The sequence below is a fragment of the Petaurus breviceps genome, unplaced genomic scaffold, assembly GCF_028583685.1.
Source record: "Petaurus breviceps papuanus isolate PSGF00001 unplaced genomic scaffold, PetGlider_PUasm1.0 577, whole genome shotgun sequence".
Classification (NCBI taxonomy): Eukaryota; Metazoa; Chordata; class Mammalia; order Diprotodontia; family Petauridae; genus Petaurus; species Petaurus breviceps.
The window spans coordinates 1,449,234-1,465,341 of record NW_027186389.1 but is presented as its reverse complement, the minus strand read 5'-3'; the positions used below and the strand labels follow the sequence as shown (position 1 = coordinate 1,465,341).

General features: G+C 57.2%; 4 protein-coding genes across 6 annotated transcripts in view; 2 read left to right on the top strand and 2 right to left on the bottom strand.

Annotated features, from left to right (window-relative positions):
• The window catches only part of SULT2B1 (sulfotransferase family 2B member 1), a 125,706-nt gene extending 118,155 nt beyond the window's left edge, over positions 1 to 7,551 (top strand). Inside the window, exons 6-8 of the mRNA XM_069103432.1 lie at positions 358 to 452; positions 6,784 to 6,964; positions 7,359 to 7,551. Coding sequence (XP_068959533.1) covers positions 358 to 452; positions 6,784 to 6,964; positions 7,359 to 7,519 — 437 coding nt within the window. The 3' untranslated portion in view covers positions 7,520 to 7,551. The remainder of the gene's footprint in view (positions 1 to 357; positions 453 to 6,783; positions 6,965 to 7,358) is intronic.
• A 151-nt stretch (positions 7,552 to 7,702) lies between these two features.
• Positions 7,703 to 11,933, bottom strand: FAM83E (family with sequence similarity 83 member E). Of its 2 annotated transcripts, none has more exons than XM_069103427.1 (6): positions 11,644 to 11,933; positions 10,216 to 11,077; positions 9,966 to 10,133; positions 9,757 to 9,881; positions 8,734 to 9,169; positions 7,703 to 8,377 (listed from the first exon to the last, which is right to left on the bottom strand). In XM_069103427.1, exons 2-6 carry the CDS (start codon positions 10,684 to 10,686, stop codon positions 8,150 to 8,152), a joined length of 1,428 nt encoding a protein of 475 aa, XP_068959528.1. In that variant the 5' UTR covers positions 10,687 to 11,077; positions 11,644 to 11,933; the 3' UTR covers positions 7,703 to 8,149. The 2 variants fall into 2 exon arrangements, with proteins under 2 accessions (XP_068959528.1, XP_068959530.1); XM_069103429.1 differs by having other exon boundaries at positions 10,216 to 11,051.
• Positions 11,934 to 12,058: 125 nt separating this feature from the next.
• RPL18 (ribosomal protein L18) lies at positions 12,059 to 14,003 on the bottom strand. Its single transcript, XM_069103440.1, has 7 exons — positions 13,846 to 14,003; positions 13,447 to 13,533; positions 13,133 to 13,240; positions 12,729 to 12,827; positions 12,436 to 12,559; positions 12,267 to 12,336; positions 12,059 to 12,174 (listed from the first exon to the last, which is right to left on the bottom strand). Exons 1-7 carry the CDS (start codon positions 13,846 to 13,848, stop codon positions 12,099 to 12,101), a joined length of 567 nt encoding a protein of 188 aa, XP_068959541.1. The 5' UTR covers positions 13,849 to 14,003; the 3' UTR covers positions 12,059 to 12,098.
• An 87-nt stretch (positions 14,004 to 14,090) lies between these two features.
• Positions 14,091 to 16,108, top strand: part of SPHK2 (sphingosine kinase 2) — an 8,068-nt gene continuing 6,050 nt past the window's right edge. Inside the window, exons 1-2 of one of the 2 annotated variants that reach the window (XM_069103425.1) lie at positions 14,091 to 15,067; positions 15,263 to 15,388. The gene's annotated coding sequence lies outside the window, so the exon portion shown is untranslated. Of the gene's footprint in view, positions 15,389 to 16,108 lie in introns of both variants that reach the window. The other variant, XM_069103424.1, reaches the window with a different exon arrangement.

Sequence of the window (16,108 nt, the reverse complement as noted above, 5' to 3'; positions counted from 1 at the left end):
CGAAGAGAAGAGAAGAGAAGAGAAGAGAAGAGAAGAGAAGAGAAGAGAAGAGAAGAGAAGAGAGAGAAGAGGGTGGAGGGGGGAGAGAGAGGAAAGGAGGGAGAAAGGGAGGGAGGACAGAGGAAAGGTGGAGACAGGACAAAGACAAGACTGAATAAGAGAACACTGAGAGAGATTCAGTGAGGAGGAAGGCAGGCCCAGAGATGGAGGGAATGGGTAGTGGAAGGTGGAGGGTGGGGGTGGAAGGACGCTGGAGGGTGATGAGGCCCTATCGCAGCCTGGGGGGAGGCAGGGGGGCCATGGGAACCAATGGCCCAGGCCCCTGACGCTCCTGTGTCCTTTCCCCCCAATTCTCAGTACAATATGGCTCCTGGTTTGATCACATAAAGGGATGGATGCGAATGGAGGGAAAGGACAACTTTTTGTTTATCACTTATGAAGAACTGCAAGAGGTCAGCAAACTGTCTGTCTGGACCCCTGCCCCTCCCCCTTCAGCCCCTCCCCTCCTCCCTCCTCCCTTTTCAGCTCCCACCTCCCTGCCCCTCTCCCTTCGGCCCCTCACATCCTCGCCCCTCCCTCTGCCTTCACCCCCTCACTTCCCGCTCTCTTCCTCAGTCCCTGGGTGGAGGGCAGGGACCAGGGATATGAGACCACAAGTTCCCACTTCCCTACAAATCCATGTCCTCTCTTTGGACCCCCTTTCCTGCCCTGTCAGATGGGTTTTTTTAGCCTGTGGCTAGGCTGCCTGACAGAATGGATGTGGGGCTCAATGGGTGCTTGACAAACACGTAAGGTTATCAATGATGACAGTGTGGCTCAATTTAATCCCCTGCAACATACAGGACCGTATGCTCTAGGCTGAGGGTACAGGAATGGGACAAGACATAAGCTTTCCCCTCCAAGCATTGCCTCTTGCACACTATAAGACATGTCCACTTATGCCTGTGGTAGAAGGAAGAACCAGGCAAACATGGGGATGCCCTGGAGGACGTCCTTAGGGGCAATCAGTATGGGGAAAGGTCTCAAGGTAGGGAGAATACAGTGTGCCTCTCTCACTGCCTGAGATTGGGGACAGCTCCCCCATAATGAGAGTCGTCCCCCATCCCATTCTCTTTTCCTCAGTACTCTCCCATAGTGATTCCAACTCCTATAGACTCAATGCTAATGATTTTCAGAACTCTCATCCAGCCCTGACCTCTTTCTAACCTAGAGTCCTACATCCCTCACTACAATCTCCATCTGTATGGCCCATGGACATCAAAAACTGGACTCATTTTCTTTCCTACCCTCTCCCTGAACCTTCTGCACTTGCTTGGTCCCCAAGGCCACCATCATCCCCATCCCCTGGGCTCACAAGCTCATGGTCATCGTTGGCTCCCTCATCTTACTACTGCGATAGTCTAACTGACCTCCCTGCCCCACTCCAATCTCTCCTCCGCTCAGATGCCAGAGTGTGGTTCTGACTATATCATACATCTCCTCCCTCCCCTCATAAACTTCAGTGACTCCCTGTTACCTCCAAGATCAAATATAGTCATTACATAAAGGCACTGAAAGCTCTTCACAGTCAGTCCCCTTCCTGCCTTCCCAGGCTGTTTATACTTCACTCCCCTCCAAACACTCTATGAACTGGCTTATTTGCTCTTCCTCACATGTTACCTCCCATCGCCATACCTTTGAATCAGCTGTGCCCCCTGCTTGGAATACTTTCCCTCCTTCTCTGATTTCTTTGAAGACAGAGCTCCAAAGCCACTTTGTTCAAAAGGCTTTTGTCAGTCGGGATTCTACCAGCCCCCAACTGCTAATGCCTTCCCTTTCAGACTTACCTTCATCTACTCTGAATGTATCTTGACTGCACCCACTTATTTACATGTTGTCCTTCCCATTAGACTGTGACCTTCCAGGGATTGGTTTTTCCTGTTTTCATAGCTCCAGAGATTAGCCAAATGCCTGGCAGGTAGTGAGGGCTTGATCCATGCTTGCAGACCAAAGGTAGGAGGGGCTGCCTTGAGTAGTAGGGAGCTTCCCCTCACTAGACACCTTAGAGGAGAGTCTGGCTTCCCACTGGTCCGGCAAGTTGTAGAAGGGATCCTTGTTCAGAGACGGGTTGGACAAGATACCTCCAAGGTCCCTCCCAGCCCAGAGCTTTGTGAGAGTTAAATGAAGCCACTTGGGAAATTACAGGTGGATGAAATCACTTCCACTTGGGGCTTGGGTGGAAGGGTGGGGAGCTGAGGGAAGGCTCCCTGGATGAGGTACCCCTGGGCTGGCCTTCATCATCATCAGTCACTAACATTTATGTAGTGTTTGCCATGTGCCAGGTGCTTTGTTTGAGAGAAGAGCAGGCTGAGAGTTGGGGATCCCTTTCAGGCATGGGGACAGTCTTGTGAAAGGGCAAGGCAATGAGAGAGGACAGTTCAAGGACCAGGGATGGTGTAGACATCCACCAGAGTAGGGAGAGTACAAAGTCAGGCAATGCTAGCTTGGGAACCTCACATGCTTCTCACTTTACTTGGCTGGCTCTGGAAAACTGCTGAAGGATGTGACCAGAGCAGATCATTAGCAAAATCTTGGGGATGGAGTGTCAAATGGAGTTTGTCGAGATGAGAGACTGGTGGCAAGAAAGCCTGGATTTGAGAGGAGGGTGTGGGAGCTCCTAGGATGCCCAGTGTGAGATTTATCATGGAGCTGCCATTGGCAAGCCTTGGCAGCTGGATGTGGGGCAGGCTCTCAGTGGGGGAGAGATAGAAGGGCCACATTGATGCTGAGGGTTCAGCCTGGAAGACCAGGAAAGCTGGGAGGAGGGAGGGCCCACTTAGGTGGGGGCCAGACTTCCTGAAGGCACATAGAGAAGTGGGTCAGGGCAGCAAGAGACAAGACACAGGCTGAATGTAAGGGAACCAGGAAGGACATTCCACAAGCACCTCTCTCTTACCATTTCCAAAACAAATGCTCATTTTCCCCCATTCTCTGCCCTTTTTCTCTGGTTCCCTGTCTTGGGAGGCACAGCCAGACCCCCTCCCTTTGGAATCTCAGAGTGCTCTTCCCCTTCCCCATCCACAGTCAGTCCTCACCTCTCTCACAGTAGACCCCTTCTCCACATTTCTATGGCCCCAGGCCACATTGCCTTGGGCTGCAGCAGATCTGGGGATCGTTTCCTTTTTTGCACTCTCTCCTCTCCAACATAAGATTTCATTTATTTGCCTTAAGGTTCCTCGGCGCCTTTTGGTTCTTATACCAGTTATCTCCTCAAATACCGACCCCAAACTCTTCCAATTACAAAGTGCAATCTGTGGCCTAGAGTTTTGTGATCTAGGCCCACACAGACTTGGTCCAGTCTCAGAGGCTGGCACCAAATGTCAATATTTCTTTGGCTCGGGCGGCCAGGTAGCACAGCGAGTAAGAGCACCGGCTCCAGTGTTGGGATGACCTAGAGATCGAATCCCGGGCTCAGACACTTAGCACCCACCCAGAAACACCTGGTCGTGTAACCTTGAGCAAGTTACTTAACCCCAATGGCTTAGGGGCGGCCAGGTGGCTCAGCGAGTAAGAGCACCGGCTCCAGTGTTGGGATGACCTGGGGATCAAATCCGGGCTCAGATACTCAGCACCACACCCAGAAATAACTGGCTGTGTAACCTTGAGCAAGTTACTTAACCCCGATTGCTTTAAAAAAGAAAAAATTTCTTTGGCTCATTATTCTACCACCCAGAGTTTGAACTGGGAAAATCTCGAGATGCAGCCTATGTCAAGGTTTTTGCAGATGTGAATAGAGGGCATCCCTAGGTCCTGTATAAGCACTCAAGGTTACAGTGCAGATGTTCAGTATAGGTCAGTCCTATTCCACTCTACAGAAGATGCCTTAAGTACTTACAGGACACCACAAAGCTCAAAAGGGTTCATAACAGCTGCTCAAGGACCTCTCCAGTGGGGCCTACTGATCCTTAACTCTTCTCATTATAGCCCCACCCTATGAGTTGGGCTCTGTCTGAAAGGGAAACAGACTTGGAGCTGCAAGACAGGCAACACCCTAATATTTAGATGAGCCCCTTTCACCCTCACAGGGAAACATGTAGACATTCAGCCTTGTAACTACTCTGTAGGGGACAGTGTTGGGTAGTGTTTAGAACACTAGACTTGGAGTTAATAAGAAATGGGTTTAAATCCTGCCTCAGACAGTTATTAGCTATGGACCCTGGAGAAGGGTAGCTGGGTGGCAGAGTGGATACAGTGCTGGACCCAAAACCAGGAAGACCCATTTTCTTGAGTTCAAATCTGGCCTCAGATGCTTACTAGCTGTGTGACCTTGGGCAAGTCATTTTACCATTTGCCTTGGTTTCCTCATCTATAAAATGAGCTGGAGAAGGAAATGACAAACCACCCCAGTCCAAGAAAACCCTAAAGGGGGTCAAGGAGAGTCAGCCACAACGAAGCAACAACGACGACCATGGACAAATGACTGACCTTCAGTCTCTCATCTACAAAATGAGGGTGCTGGCCTTGGCGATCTCAGACATCCCTTCGAGTTTTCTATATCTGTGACCCTTGGAGAAGGAAGGTCTACCTGGGGCTGCTAGTCAAGCCATCCCTTCTTGTCAGAGCCTGTAGAGGGCCAGGTTCTCACCTGCTCCTTTCACTGGAGGGTACAGAATTCTCTTCTTTCTCCCAGAAGCCCACTCCCCAGGAAATGGCCCTACTCTGAACTCAGGGGCCGCCTTTGAGGCACCACAGGACTGTTCACCGCCTGGCCAGTCTGCTTGCCACCTCCTCGTGCTTCTGTACCCACAAAGTCTGAAGGGGGGGGCAGACACCCTCTCAACAGCCCCAGCAAAGGAGAGGTTCCTCTCCAAATAACCCGTCCCACAACAGTGAGAGCTGGTCATGATTCCTGGGGGCACCCCTACACACTGAGATTTGGTGAGGAGCTGACTTCCTCCTCTCCACAAGGCACTCACAAGCTCATACAACACAGTGTCCACAGAGAAAGGGCTTCCTTCATTCTGATCCCAGAAGTCCCTTGATTACAGTGCTCCCACATACACATGGAAAAAGCAAGAGGGTCAGCGCATGCCACCTTCCACACCTGTAGTCCCCCACCTCTCTTGAGAGAGAGAGAGCAAGAGAGCTCTGTGTTTTCCTAAAACGTGAGCTTAGCTGCTTTTCTAAGGCTGGTTTTTACTGCATTTCTGTAGCCGTCAGGTATACTGTTCACTTGGCTCAGCTTTCCTTGCAGTACTGCATATGAAGGCCCCCATGTTTAAGGAAGTTTTTTATTCTTGTTTGATAACAATAGCTAATATTTCCTTTTTGGTTTTTTGGTTAGTTCCTTTGTTTTAGTCCTGTCCCACTCTCTGTGACCCCATCTGGGGTTTTCTTGGCAAAGACACTAGAATGCTTTGCCATTTCCTTCTCCAGCTCATTTTACACATGAGGAAACTGAGGCAAACTGGGTGCAGTGACTTGCTCAGAGTCACACAGCTAGTCCATGTCTGAGGCCATATATGAACTCACTCACAGAGGAGTCTTCTGAGTCCAGGTTCTATCCAGCTCACGGCCCTAATATTTACATAGCTCTTTGCAAATATTTCTCTTGTGCTCACGACCACTCTGGGAGGTTACTATCTTCATTTTACAGATGGGGAAATTAAGGCGGACAGTGCTTAACTAATTTGCCCAGGGCTACCCCAGTGTGGATTTGAACTCAGGTTTTCCTGACTCCAGCGCTAACTCTTTGTCTCTTGCGCCATCTTGTGGCCTCAACCGGGATTGCCTATATCCCATCTCCAGTTTTTTGCTACCCCAAGATCAGAGGCTCCTCTGCGGACCTCTTTGGCCTCCTTCTCCCTCTCCGTCCCTCCTGCTCATGGGCACCCAAAAAGCCACCGTGGGGCACAGGCTGGACCATTTCCTCCCCGGCCCTGAAGTCTCCCGCTGATGTCCAAGAGGGTCATGAATGACAGAGTCTGCATGCTAAGTGCCCTCCCCATCAGGCCCCACTGCCTTCCAGCCCTGTTTCTCCCAGCTCCCCACTCTTCCATGGCTGTGGCCCAGGTCTCCTGCTTCTTCCGCTGCAGGGAATCAGGCCCTGGGATGTGTCCATCTCTCCTCTCTTCCTTCCAAGCTCAGACCAGAGCCCCCTCCTCCTTAAAGTCTTCCTCGTTCCTTTTCTCTTCACACCTTCCCAGAGCCCAGGGGCCCCTCTGTGACCCCACGGCCAGCCCTCGTCTTTTCGTTAGCTGCAGAAGTCACAGCTCCCACTAGATGGCAAGCAGCTTGTGGCTTTGGCCACACACAGAACCTGGCTAACGGGGATGCCCATCAGTCTTCAAAGTATTGGCTATTAGGGCTGATCAAAGAAGAGAGACCTGGAGGGACATGCAGAGGGAGGGGATCTACAAGAAGCAGGCAGAGATGGGGACAGAGGTACTGATGACAGAGACAGACAGAGAGAGAGGAGAGGAGGGAGAGAGACAGAAACGGAGAAGGCTGGAGCTGGCAGCAGGCAGGGCTGGGGATGTGTTCTCTGGAGCCCTCTGCGCACACATCCCGTGTCTGCCCCTGTGCTGGGTGCTGCCAGCCCAGGGATGCTGTCCTTTGTGGGGCACTCTGTAGACTGGAAGGGGTCTGAGCCTAATTCCCTTACTTTACACTAGAGGAAACTGAGGCAGCGCCCCTGGGAGCAGGGCTGCTGGTCCCGTGGAGGAGGGGCCGGGCCTGGTTGGTGCTTCTTTGTCCAGCTCGCCCTGTCCCAGCCCCTGACAGCCCCTCCGTCCTGTCCCACAGGACCTCCGGGCCTCCGTGCAGCGCGTCTCTGAATTCCTGGGCCATCCTTTGGAAGAGGCGGCCCTGGACTCGGTGGTGCAGAACTCAGCTTTCCGGGCCATGAAAGAGAACACCATGTGTAATTATACGTTGTTGCCCTCCATCCTGTTGGACCATCGCCAGGGGGCCTTCCTCCGGAAAGGTCAGGGGGCATGGCCCAACAGAGGGGGCGGCTTGGGGCGGGGGGGGCGGGGATGGCCAGATGGGAGGGGCCATGGCCAGCCCTGGTTGAGGAGGGGGTGGGCAGGAACTGAGTGCTGGAGAAAGGATTCAACAACTTTTCAGAGTCTGAGGACTTAATATCCAGGGAGGGGAGCCAGGCCCAGAGTGGAGAAGTATTCAGTTGAATGTTTACTGACAATTCTGGCCTTCTGGGTGCTGGGTCATGAGGCTACAACGACAGTCTCTGCCCTCCAAGACTTTATTTCATGAGGGGGGAAACTGAGGCTGAGCTCAGGCATCTGTCACACAGCTAGGATGTCTGGAGGACTGCCTGGGGCCAGCCCTGACTCCCCTCCCCCTTCCTGTTGCCCCAGGGGTATGTGGTGACTGGAAGAACCATTTCACTGCCACCCACTGTGAAGTCTTTGACCAAGTCTACCGAGAAAAGATGCAGGGACTGAAGACCACCTTCCCTTGGGATGAAGACCCTGGGGACAGCAGCTCTGCCCTCGTCCCAGGGGCCTGGGACGTGTAACCCCTGGAAATAAACACCAGACCAGCCCCTGACCCTTCTCCCGAGTTCATTCCTAAGCTACTTCGGGGGCCTGGGGAGGTGTGGGCCCAGAATGGAGGGGAGCTAATGGGAGAGGCCAGGGATGTTGCCAGGCCCGGGCCAGGTGGAGGCAGAGCTGGGGCCCAGCATCCCACTGTGGGAGGAGGTACCAGGAAGGTGCAGCAGGTGCCAAAGGAGTGGGAAGGCCCCTGAGTCAGAGCTAGGCTCAGGGTGTGCCTGGGTCCTTTCCAAAGGCAGGGGAGGGCACTTGGGTGGCAGGCAGGTGATTCAGAGCAGGCCCTCCCAGACAAGGGGCCCAGGACACCAGAGCCTGCCTTCATGCTTGAGGGGGAGTGGAATTGAGAAGTGGGAAGGGCAGCTTCCCAGCTGGAGGGGCTCGGTTTTCATCCTCCAGGCTTCCTCCTCTCAAGGGGCCCAAGGCTGGCGCTCGCTGACTCATCTCTGCTCCCTCTGTCCACTCCTAGAGGGCTCTCCACCCAGGGTGACCCCCTTTAGAGAAGTCCCAGGCCTTCTGGCTCTCCCCCAGAGAGCTTCTGGGAAGTACATCAGTGGGACCCTAGAACAGGAGTGTGCTCACTGGTGGGGGTGGGCTCAGTGGCTGGCCCCTTGGCTACCCCAGTCAGGCTGCCCACGGCCTTGCTGCCCGGGATCCTCTCCGAGCCTACGAGGGGCTGGCAATGGGTAGTGGAACCTCCTGGCGGTCCCGGGCCAGGCAGGGTTAGCCCACCGTCGCACCAGGGCTCTGGGGTCCTCACTCACCCCCCGCTGTCTCATCAGAGTCATTGCGGGTGTATCTTGGGTAGCCCACGAAGTCTTTGGCTGGAGTGGGGGAGAGAGGGCCTGAGTGAGGGGCCATGCAGAACGCCTGGGGAACAGGCATTGGGCTGGGAGAAAGGGACTGGGGCTGAGGGCGGGAGGAGGCAGAGGGCGAGTGGGAAGCAGGTGGCCGATGGTGCCTGGGAAGGTAAATATTTGCCAAAGGAGGGAGCGCTGGGTGAAGGCAACTGGAGATGAAGAGCCCAGCCCCCTTCTCACCTGGTCTCGTCTCCCCCCTTTTGAGTCTCTCGGAGGCCTTCCCTGCCACACCCCTGCCCTCATCTCCATTGTCCCCTCTGCCAGCCTGGCCTTTACGCTCCCTCCTCCCAGCCCTTCCTCCCTGGCCCTCTCCCACTTACCTCTCTCCCCAGTCTCCCATCCCCGTCACTGGCCTGGGAGAGGCAGCTCAAGTCCCAGAGAGACTGGCTGGGCCGGGGAGAGGGGCCACTGGTGGGCCGGACCCTCTGGATGCTCCTGAAGATATCACTTAGGGCCAGCCCAGCGGGGGAGGGCCCCTTGGAGTCCTCAGAGGTCTGGTGGTGGGCCAGGTGGTGTTGGGGTGCATCGTCCTGGGGTGGCAGCAAGACAGGGGCAACAGAGCGGCGGTGGGCAATGTGGTGGCGACCCCGGGTCAGTTGTACTCCTTCCAGGATGCTGAGGAAGGGACCGGAGGAAGGGGACAGAGGCTGGGAAGTGGCATAGAGGGTCCGGAACTCTCTATCAAAGGCCTCCAAAATCTCCCCGGTCAGCAGGGTTACCAGGTTCCGGTGCAGGCGGGAATCGCTCCAAGTAAAACTGGAGAGGAGGGATTGCAAAGGAAGTCTGAGAATGCTCAGCCCCCAAGCCCTCAAACCCCCCCCCCCAAACTACAAACGCTCCTCACTGCTCAGGAGGGAGGGGGCCGGGGGCAAGGGGGGACGTCATCAGCTTGTAACCCCTGTGACCTGGGGGGGGACCCGGAAAAGTCATGGCTCTGAATTCCACTCAATTCCATTATCAGCCCATTCAGTAATGGCACGAGGGAGCCAGCAAGAAGCTGAGAGGGAGGGCAGCTCTGGTCTAGGGAAAAAGGCAGGAGGGACAGTGCTCAGATGTGTAGTGGTCGAGGCAGACCAGGTGCCCAGTGCTTGGAGATGGGGACGAGAAGTTGGCAAAGATGGGGACAGGAGGGGCCCCCACATCCTGGCATGTGGGCTCCTCTGTGGCCCGGTGCCGGCCATGCTCCTGGCCCCGGCCAGGGGGAGGCCCAGCATTATGAGGGCACCCACACGGGCACAATGCAGTGCACCTGGCAGGGTCTGTGCCCTGCCTGGTGCCTGCAGCTCTGCTACAGGAAGGAGGCCTTTCCTGGCAAGGCCTGGCTGGGGGGCCGGGGCTGAGACCTGTAGGAGCCGGTGATGACACTGTCTCCATCCACCAGCACAAACTTTTCTCTCATGTCCCCGGTCACATGCTTCTTCCTCCGGCTCTGGAAGCTGCAGCCTTTCAGGGCTCGGACCTCGAGGTTCTGAGGAGGGGAGCAGGGACCGCGTGGGGTAGGCGCCGGCCCCCAGAGTCAGGGACCAGGAGGAAGAGGGGGCAGGGCTGTTACCTCTGTGGCTCGGGGGTTCACTCCCAGCTGCTGGGCCAGGGCCAAGAAGGCAGGGAGGTGGCGGTGGTCCAAGAGGATGTAAACGGGGACCCCGCGGTGGGTAGCGGCCTCACGAAGGTCCATCAGGAGATCGGGGTCCGTGAACACGTCCATGACCACCGCTATAAGCTGGGGGTGGAAAGGAGAACATGGCAGATCCCTGAACCTCTGTGGGGCAGGAAGCAGGGGCAGGGGGTGGGCCAGAACCCACCTTCTGGGCCTCCTGAATAGCCTTCCTCACCAGCTCCTTGATGGAGGGGTCCCCTTCCCCTGGGGGCTGGGTATAGAGTCGTGCTCGAGTGATTCCCTTCCACGGCTGAGGTTCAGGCCAGCCCAGGCCCAGGTCTGGAGGCGGCTCATCTGAGAGGCCTGGGAAGTAGGTCCCGCTCCCCTGCTCCGGGCTGCCAGCCCCCCTCGCCCCATTCGGGCCCTCCTTGTCCTCAGCCCCCCAGTCCTCAGCCTGTGCCTCTAGGCTCCGGACCTCCTCGGCAGCCAGGAAAGGCACAAGCTTCTCTCGGAGCAGGCAGGAAGTGAAGGCCCCCGATCCCTCACTCAGGAGGGTCTCCAGGGCCAGCCTATGACCTTCTGAGTACAGGAGGGTGGGGTCTGCCTTGCTGAGGGAGGCCTCATCTGGAGCCCCCTCCCCAGCTTCATCTAGAGCTGCCAGCTGGGAAGCTGCCATGTCCTCCCCCCGTCCCAGAACAGCCCCTGCCCTATCTCCCACCCAGCGCCCGGTGGGGCTGTCTCATCTCCCTACATCTGCATCTCTGCCTAGTCTCTGTGGGCTCCCCTGGCCTCTGAACCAGCCACGGGCACCCTTTCTGGGAGGCTGGACAGGCAGCTTGGCCCCCCAGCACTCTGTCGGAGGGCCCTGCCCGTTCTCAGGCCGTCCCTGCTCCAGCCTGGCTGTCTGCCCTTTGGTTCCTGCCCCTCAGGCGGATACAGGCCAGTTTAGCCGGTCCCCCTTCCCCACCCAGGCAATAATCCTTCACCGTGGCCTCGCTGGGAGACAAGCCTCAGACCCTGCTACTGGGGCCTCCAAAGGACCTGGAACGGGAGAAAGGGGCAAAGTCCTGTGGAGCGAAGAAGGAAGGAGACCTCAGCCCGCCTAAATAGCTTCTTTCCCTTCTAAGCCCCAGGCCCAGGGGCCCCAGGAGGAACAGGGAACCACATCCCTCACAGGATGGAGAAGGGGCCCCACCAAATTCAAGGGCCTTGCTCAAGTTCCTACACAGCTCCCAGAGCCCAGCCCCCTCCCCCAGTATGGCTGGGGCCATCTTGGTAACAGGAACCCCTCCTTCAGAAAGCCTCCCCTCAAGCAAGCCTCCTCAGTGCCCACCACCAGCTCAGACTTCTTTCTCCATCACCCACCCCAAGCCCTGCCCAGGGCCATGGCCCTAGGACCCTCTGACCACAGGCAGTGCACATATCCCCTGCCTTTCCTTCCTCTTCTCCACCCCGTTAGCATGGCAGGTGGGTACCTGAGTCCCCTTGCCTGGCACCTCATTCATTCTAGTACTTGCTAGGCCAGGAGAAAGGAACAGACTAACATGGACCCAGCCCTGGAGTGTAAAGAGAGAAGGGTCTGGCCTTGGGGGAAGCCAGAGGCCCCCTGGCACCTACAGGGAAGGCAGCTCACCTGCAGCTCAGCTTCTGCTCCCAAGACAGCCAGCTCCCATGGTGCCCATTAGGCCCAAGCCTCACCCCTCTGCACCCCTAAGGGACCTCTGGTCCTTTCCAAGAATCAAGTCAGTTAAGACCAGGAAACAGCATGTGACAAGGAGGGGCAGAAATGCTGGAGGTGCTGAGGGTGGGGCAGGAGCTTGAGAGGAAGGGGAGGATACCTGGGTCCCAGGAGGCGGGCCCTAGCCAAAAACCACCCTCCCATGCCTGCCTGCAGAACCAGGGATCCAAGGCCAGCACACATCTTCAGCCAACTCTTCCTGGGTGGCCAACTGTCAGGAACCCCAGGTGGCTGCAGGGGCTCCCTCCCTGCGGTGCAGCAGCCCCTCCACTCCCAGATCCCAAAATTAGCAGAGACACACACACAAAAATGTCGTCCAAAACTCTTTAATATAACAAGGAGGAAGGGAGTTAGTTTTTGTAGCCTCGGCTGGCACGGCGGCCCCTGGCACGCTCGAACTTTCGGCCCTTGGATCGGACGTATGGTCTGTGAAGAGAAACAGGGTGTGAAGCCCAAGTCCCATGCCCACGTACCTGCCCCCTTCCCCCTGCCATCCTTCTCCTATCCATGAGACTCACTTGGTATGGCTGTGGGGAGTGCCTGGGGCCTTCCCAAAATGCCTGTACACCTCTCTGCCCTTCCGGGGACCTGACAGTGGTGAGAGAGAAGGGAGGATGTTTAGCAATGCCCCCTCCCCCAAGCCAGTCCCTAAAACAAGGGAAGAAACACAGTCCCCCAACAACTCACCAGACAGCAGGACAGTGCCCCGGCCCTTGGGTGAGCTCATGGCCAGCTGGTCAAAGGTGAGGATCTTCCCACCAGCCTTGAGGATGCGATTCCGTGCGTTGCTAGTGACACGAAGGGCACACACCTGCTCCAGGGAGGGAAGAACTCGGGTGAGGAGGGGGTGGTGGTAGCCCAATCTAAGCCCCCCAGCAGCGCAGGCCAGAATTGCCCAGGAGGCCCAGGGGCCTGGCTCCACAACAGACAGGCCCTCCTGCCAGCTCTCTGGAAGTCTGGAGTGCAATCACGGTGCCAACCTTCAGCTTGGGGACATCCTGGATCCTCACGTCATCTGTCACCGTCCCAACGACCACAGCAGTCTTGTTTTCCCGGCCGGGAAGCTTCATTTTCCTGATCTAAGGGAAAGAGGCAGGAGGAGGTTTTAAAAGTAAGGGCCCCTTCCACACTTCTGCCTGACTGCCAGCTCTCAGCTCCGCAGGGGGAGATGCAGCATCACAGCACCTGGGGAGCATATCCTTCGCCTCATTAGGGAAGGGAAATCGAGGCCTTTCCAAGAGGAGCCCACTTTCCCAGAGCCTCCTCTGGGCACCAGCCCTGGAGCAGGCTTCAGATACGGGGCGGCTGAGGGCTGACCGACGCAGCCAGCGATGCTAGCTGCCAGAGGGGCCCTCCCCCATCCCAGCGGGGACCCCAGACTTACCATGCGCGACAGGGACAGGGGGGGCCGGTTGGTCCGGCTCATGAACAGCCTTTTCAGGACCACCTTGTTGAAAGTCGAGTTGGTTCTGCGGGCCAGGAACCGGTAGAGCTGGACAGCAGGGACAGGCGGGGCGGCCTGGTCAGGGTCTGGAACCTGGCCCGCCCCGCACCCCCAGCCGCCTGCAGGACCAGGGGAAGGCCCCCCTCAGAATGCATCCCGCCCCGGGGCAGCAAGCAAGGACCACGCTTGGACCAGCCCCCGCCCCCTGCCGGGCAGAACTACAACTCCCACAATGCCCCCCGGCCGGGCCTCACCTTCACCAGCAGCCGCAGGTAGATGTCCTGGCTCTTGGGCTCCTTGCGCCGGACTTTCCGGTCCTTGTTGTGGCGGATGTCGACTCCCTGCCGCGCGAAGAAGCAGAGGGATCTCTAAGCGCTTGTCGCTCGGTGTCGGGGGAAGGGGTGCCGGCGCAGCCGGAGCGAGGCCGAGCCGGTGGGTGCCCCAAGCGCGGGAGCGGGGGGCGGAGGCCGCAGAGATCTCTAAGCGCCCGGAGCCGTCCGCATCTCCTCCCGAGTCCTGGGGCCCGCCCCCCCCCCCCCCCCCAATGGGGGCCCCCAACAGAGGCCGTGGAGGCCCCGGGCCCGAGCTAGGTCGGCCCCGGCCTACTGCGGCCCCGCGCCGAGCCGATGCCGGCGGATTCCCTCCGAACTTACCATGCTGTCACCCTACAGAACACCGGCCCAAACAGGAAAGACCGACGGGCCGCGGGGCACGCTGGGAAAGCCACCAGCGACAGCGGCGTGCCTGACGTGGCGGCGGGATGGGCGGGCACGTCGAGCGCGGCAGCGCCTCTCTGGCGCGCACGGCCGCCTCTCTATGGTTGCCCCTCCCTCCCCACCTCCCTTCCAGGCTTACGGCGAGGGGAGGGGCCGGTGCATTGCGCAGGGCGAGCGGCGGCGCTCTTGCTCGGCTTCGCCTGCATCTCGGTGATCCTGGGAGGCCCGACCGGCTAGGGGGTGGGCGGGGCGCGGCGCACGCAGGAAAGGCTGTAAGTGACAGCGGGTGGAGTGCAGCCGACCCACCGGCCCAGGGCGCCCGGTCTGTCCTACCAGTTGTCTAACCGAAGACCCTTCCCAGCATCCTGGGTCCCCAGAGCCCCAGCCCCTCACTGCAGGCCCCGGGCTCACCCTGCGTGGGATCAGAGTCTGACCCCTGCGCCACCCCCAGCCCTGGCCAAAGTGGTCAGACTGGCCTGGCCAGGCTGGGGGAGGTGGAGCAGGGAGAGAGACGGAGAGCATACGGGGAGAGTACAGAGACACAGAGGGAGACAGGGAGACAGGGCCAGAGAGAGAGCCAAGGGAGAGAAAGACCAACAGAGATAAAGAGACACAGACATGGACAGAGAGAGAGACTGATGGAGACAGACAGCCGACAGAGAGAGACACAGACAGACAAGGAGACAGACAGTGAAGGCCAGAGAGAGAGTCAATGGGGAGAGAGACTGATAGAGATGCAGAGAGAAACAGACAGGGAAGCAGAGACAGGGACAGAGAGAGACTGAAGGAGAAAGGCAAACACAGGGAGAGACAGACAGACAGAGAGAGTGGGTGAGGGGAGAGACAGAGAGAAATAGAAACAGAGAAACAAAGAGAAGGGTGTGTGAGGGACTGGGGGGGGGGGGGGGCAGAGACAGAAAGACAGAGAGAGGTCATCCGTGAGAGAGAGACAGAGAAGGGATTGTGAGGGAGAGAGAGAGAGAGACAGAGGTTGTGTGCAAGGGAGAAACAAACAGAAAGAGGGAGGTGGGAAGGAGAGAGAGAAAGTCCAAGACACGGACAAGAAGAGAGAAACAGACAGAGGCAGGAAGAACAAAAAAGGCTGAGATACAGAGACAAAAATCAAGAGACACAGAGAAACCAAGGCAAAGCCAGAGAGGTGAGGGGGTGAGGAACAGAGAAGCAGTTACAAAGAGTCAGGGGCCCTGAGAAAGTAATGAGACAACACAGAGAGGTCAGGGCAGGAAGAGACGGTCTGAAACAGAAATAGGACAGAGACAGACTGAGAGAGGGAAATCGAGGCAGAGGGTGAGATAGAGAAGCAAGCGGAACTCAGATTCTCCTCTCCCCTCAGAGCCCTTCGTGCTGTCAGGGCCCTGGGGGCCCCCTCCATTCCTGCCTTGCATCCCCACGAGCTGAGGCTGAGAACAGCTGGACAGAAGAGAGACAGCCAGCTACCTCCTGCCAGCATCAGGTCCAGGTTTGAGTGAGCTGGCTCAAGGCTGAGGAAGTGGTGGCTGGGGATGAGGGGAGGGAGGTACCTCTCCTTCTGCATTCTTTGAAACTGGCTTTCTGCCTGACTTTCTGTAACTCCGTCTCTCAATGTCTGATACCCCCTACCCCCTTTTGTCTCTCCCAGCATCTTGGAGGTTTTGTTATTGTTGTTTAGTCATATCCAACTCCCTGTGACCCTATTTTGGGATGGAACTGTGTGCTATTTCTTTCTCCAACTCATTTTACAGATGAAGAGCCTGAAACAAACAGGGTGAAGTGACTTGTCCAGAGTCACATTGTTAATAAGTGTCTGAGGCCAAAACTGATCTCAGAAAGACAAGTCTTCCTGACTCCAGTCCCAGCCACAGGCACTCTGTGCACTATGGTGCCACCTAGCTGTGGGGAAAGAGCCATAGGTTCCAAATGGTGACAGCTGCCGTGATGCAGTGTGACCTTAGTCTGATCCTTTCCTCTGAGCTGCAGCTTCCTGTCCTAGAGCCTTAGCTGGGAAGGAGATAACTGTGGGTTGTGTGGCCCACCTTAATGTAGGAAGGTAAGTAGGTAGGGAGGTAGGTAGGAGGCTAGTGATTGGGGTATCTCTCTACATGTCTCTCTGCTCTTCCAATATTCAACCTCTCCGTGTCCCCCCCACCCCAGTCTCTGAGTCAGTGTGTTACCGCAAACCAGAGGGTCAATTTTCCTGTTT

What these genes read in the sequence shown, in the direction of transcription:
- FAM83E (XM_069103427.1), bottom strand. Translation starts at nt 10,686, where the DNA reads ATGGCAGCTTCCCAGCTGGCAGCTCTAGATGAAGCTGGGGAGGGGGCT. An exon ending in CTATTCAGGAGGCCCAGAAG is followed by an intron (nt 10,134 to 10,215) that starts GTGGGTTCTGGC and finishes TTCCACCCCCAG; the next exon opens with CTTATAGCGGTGGTCATGGA. An exon ending in GTCATCACCGGCTCCTACAG is followed by an intron (nt 9,170 to 9,756) that starts GTCTCAGCCCCG and finishes CCTCCTCTCCAG; the next exon opens with TTTTACTTGGAGCGATTCCC.
- RPL18 (XM_069103440.1), bottom strand. An exon ending in ACCTGCGGCTGCTGGTGAAG is followed by an intron (nt 13,241 to 13,446) that starts GTGAGGCCCGGC and finishes CCTGCTGTCCAG; the next exon opens with CTCTACCGGTTCCTGGCCCG. An exon ending in ACTCCCCACAGCCATACCAA is followed by an intron (nt 12,175 to 12,266) that starts GTGAGTCTCATG and finishes TTCTCTTCACAG; the next exon opens with ACCATACGTCCGATCCAAGG.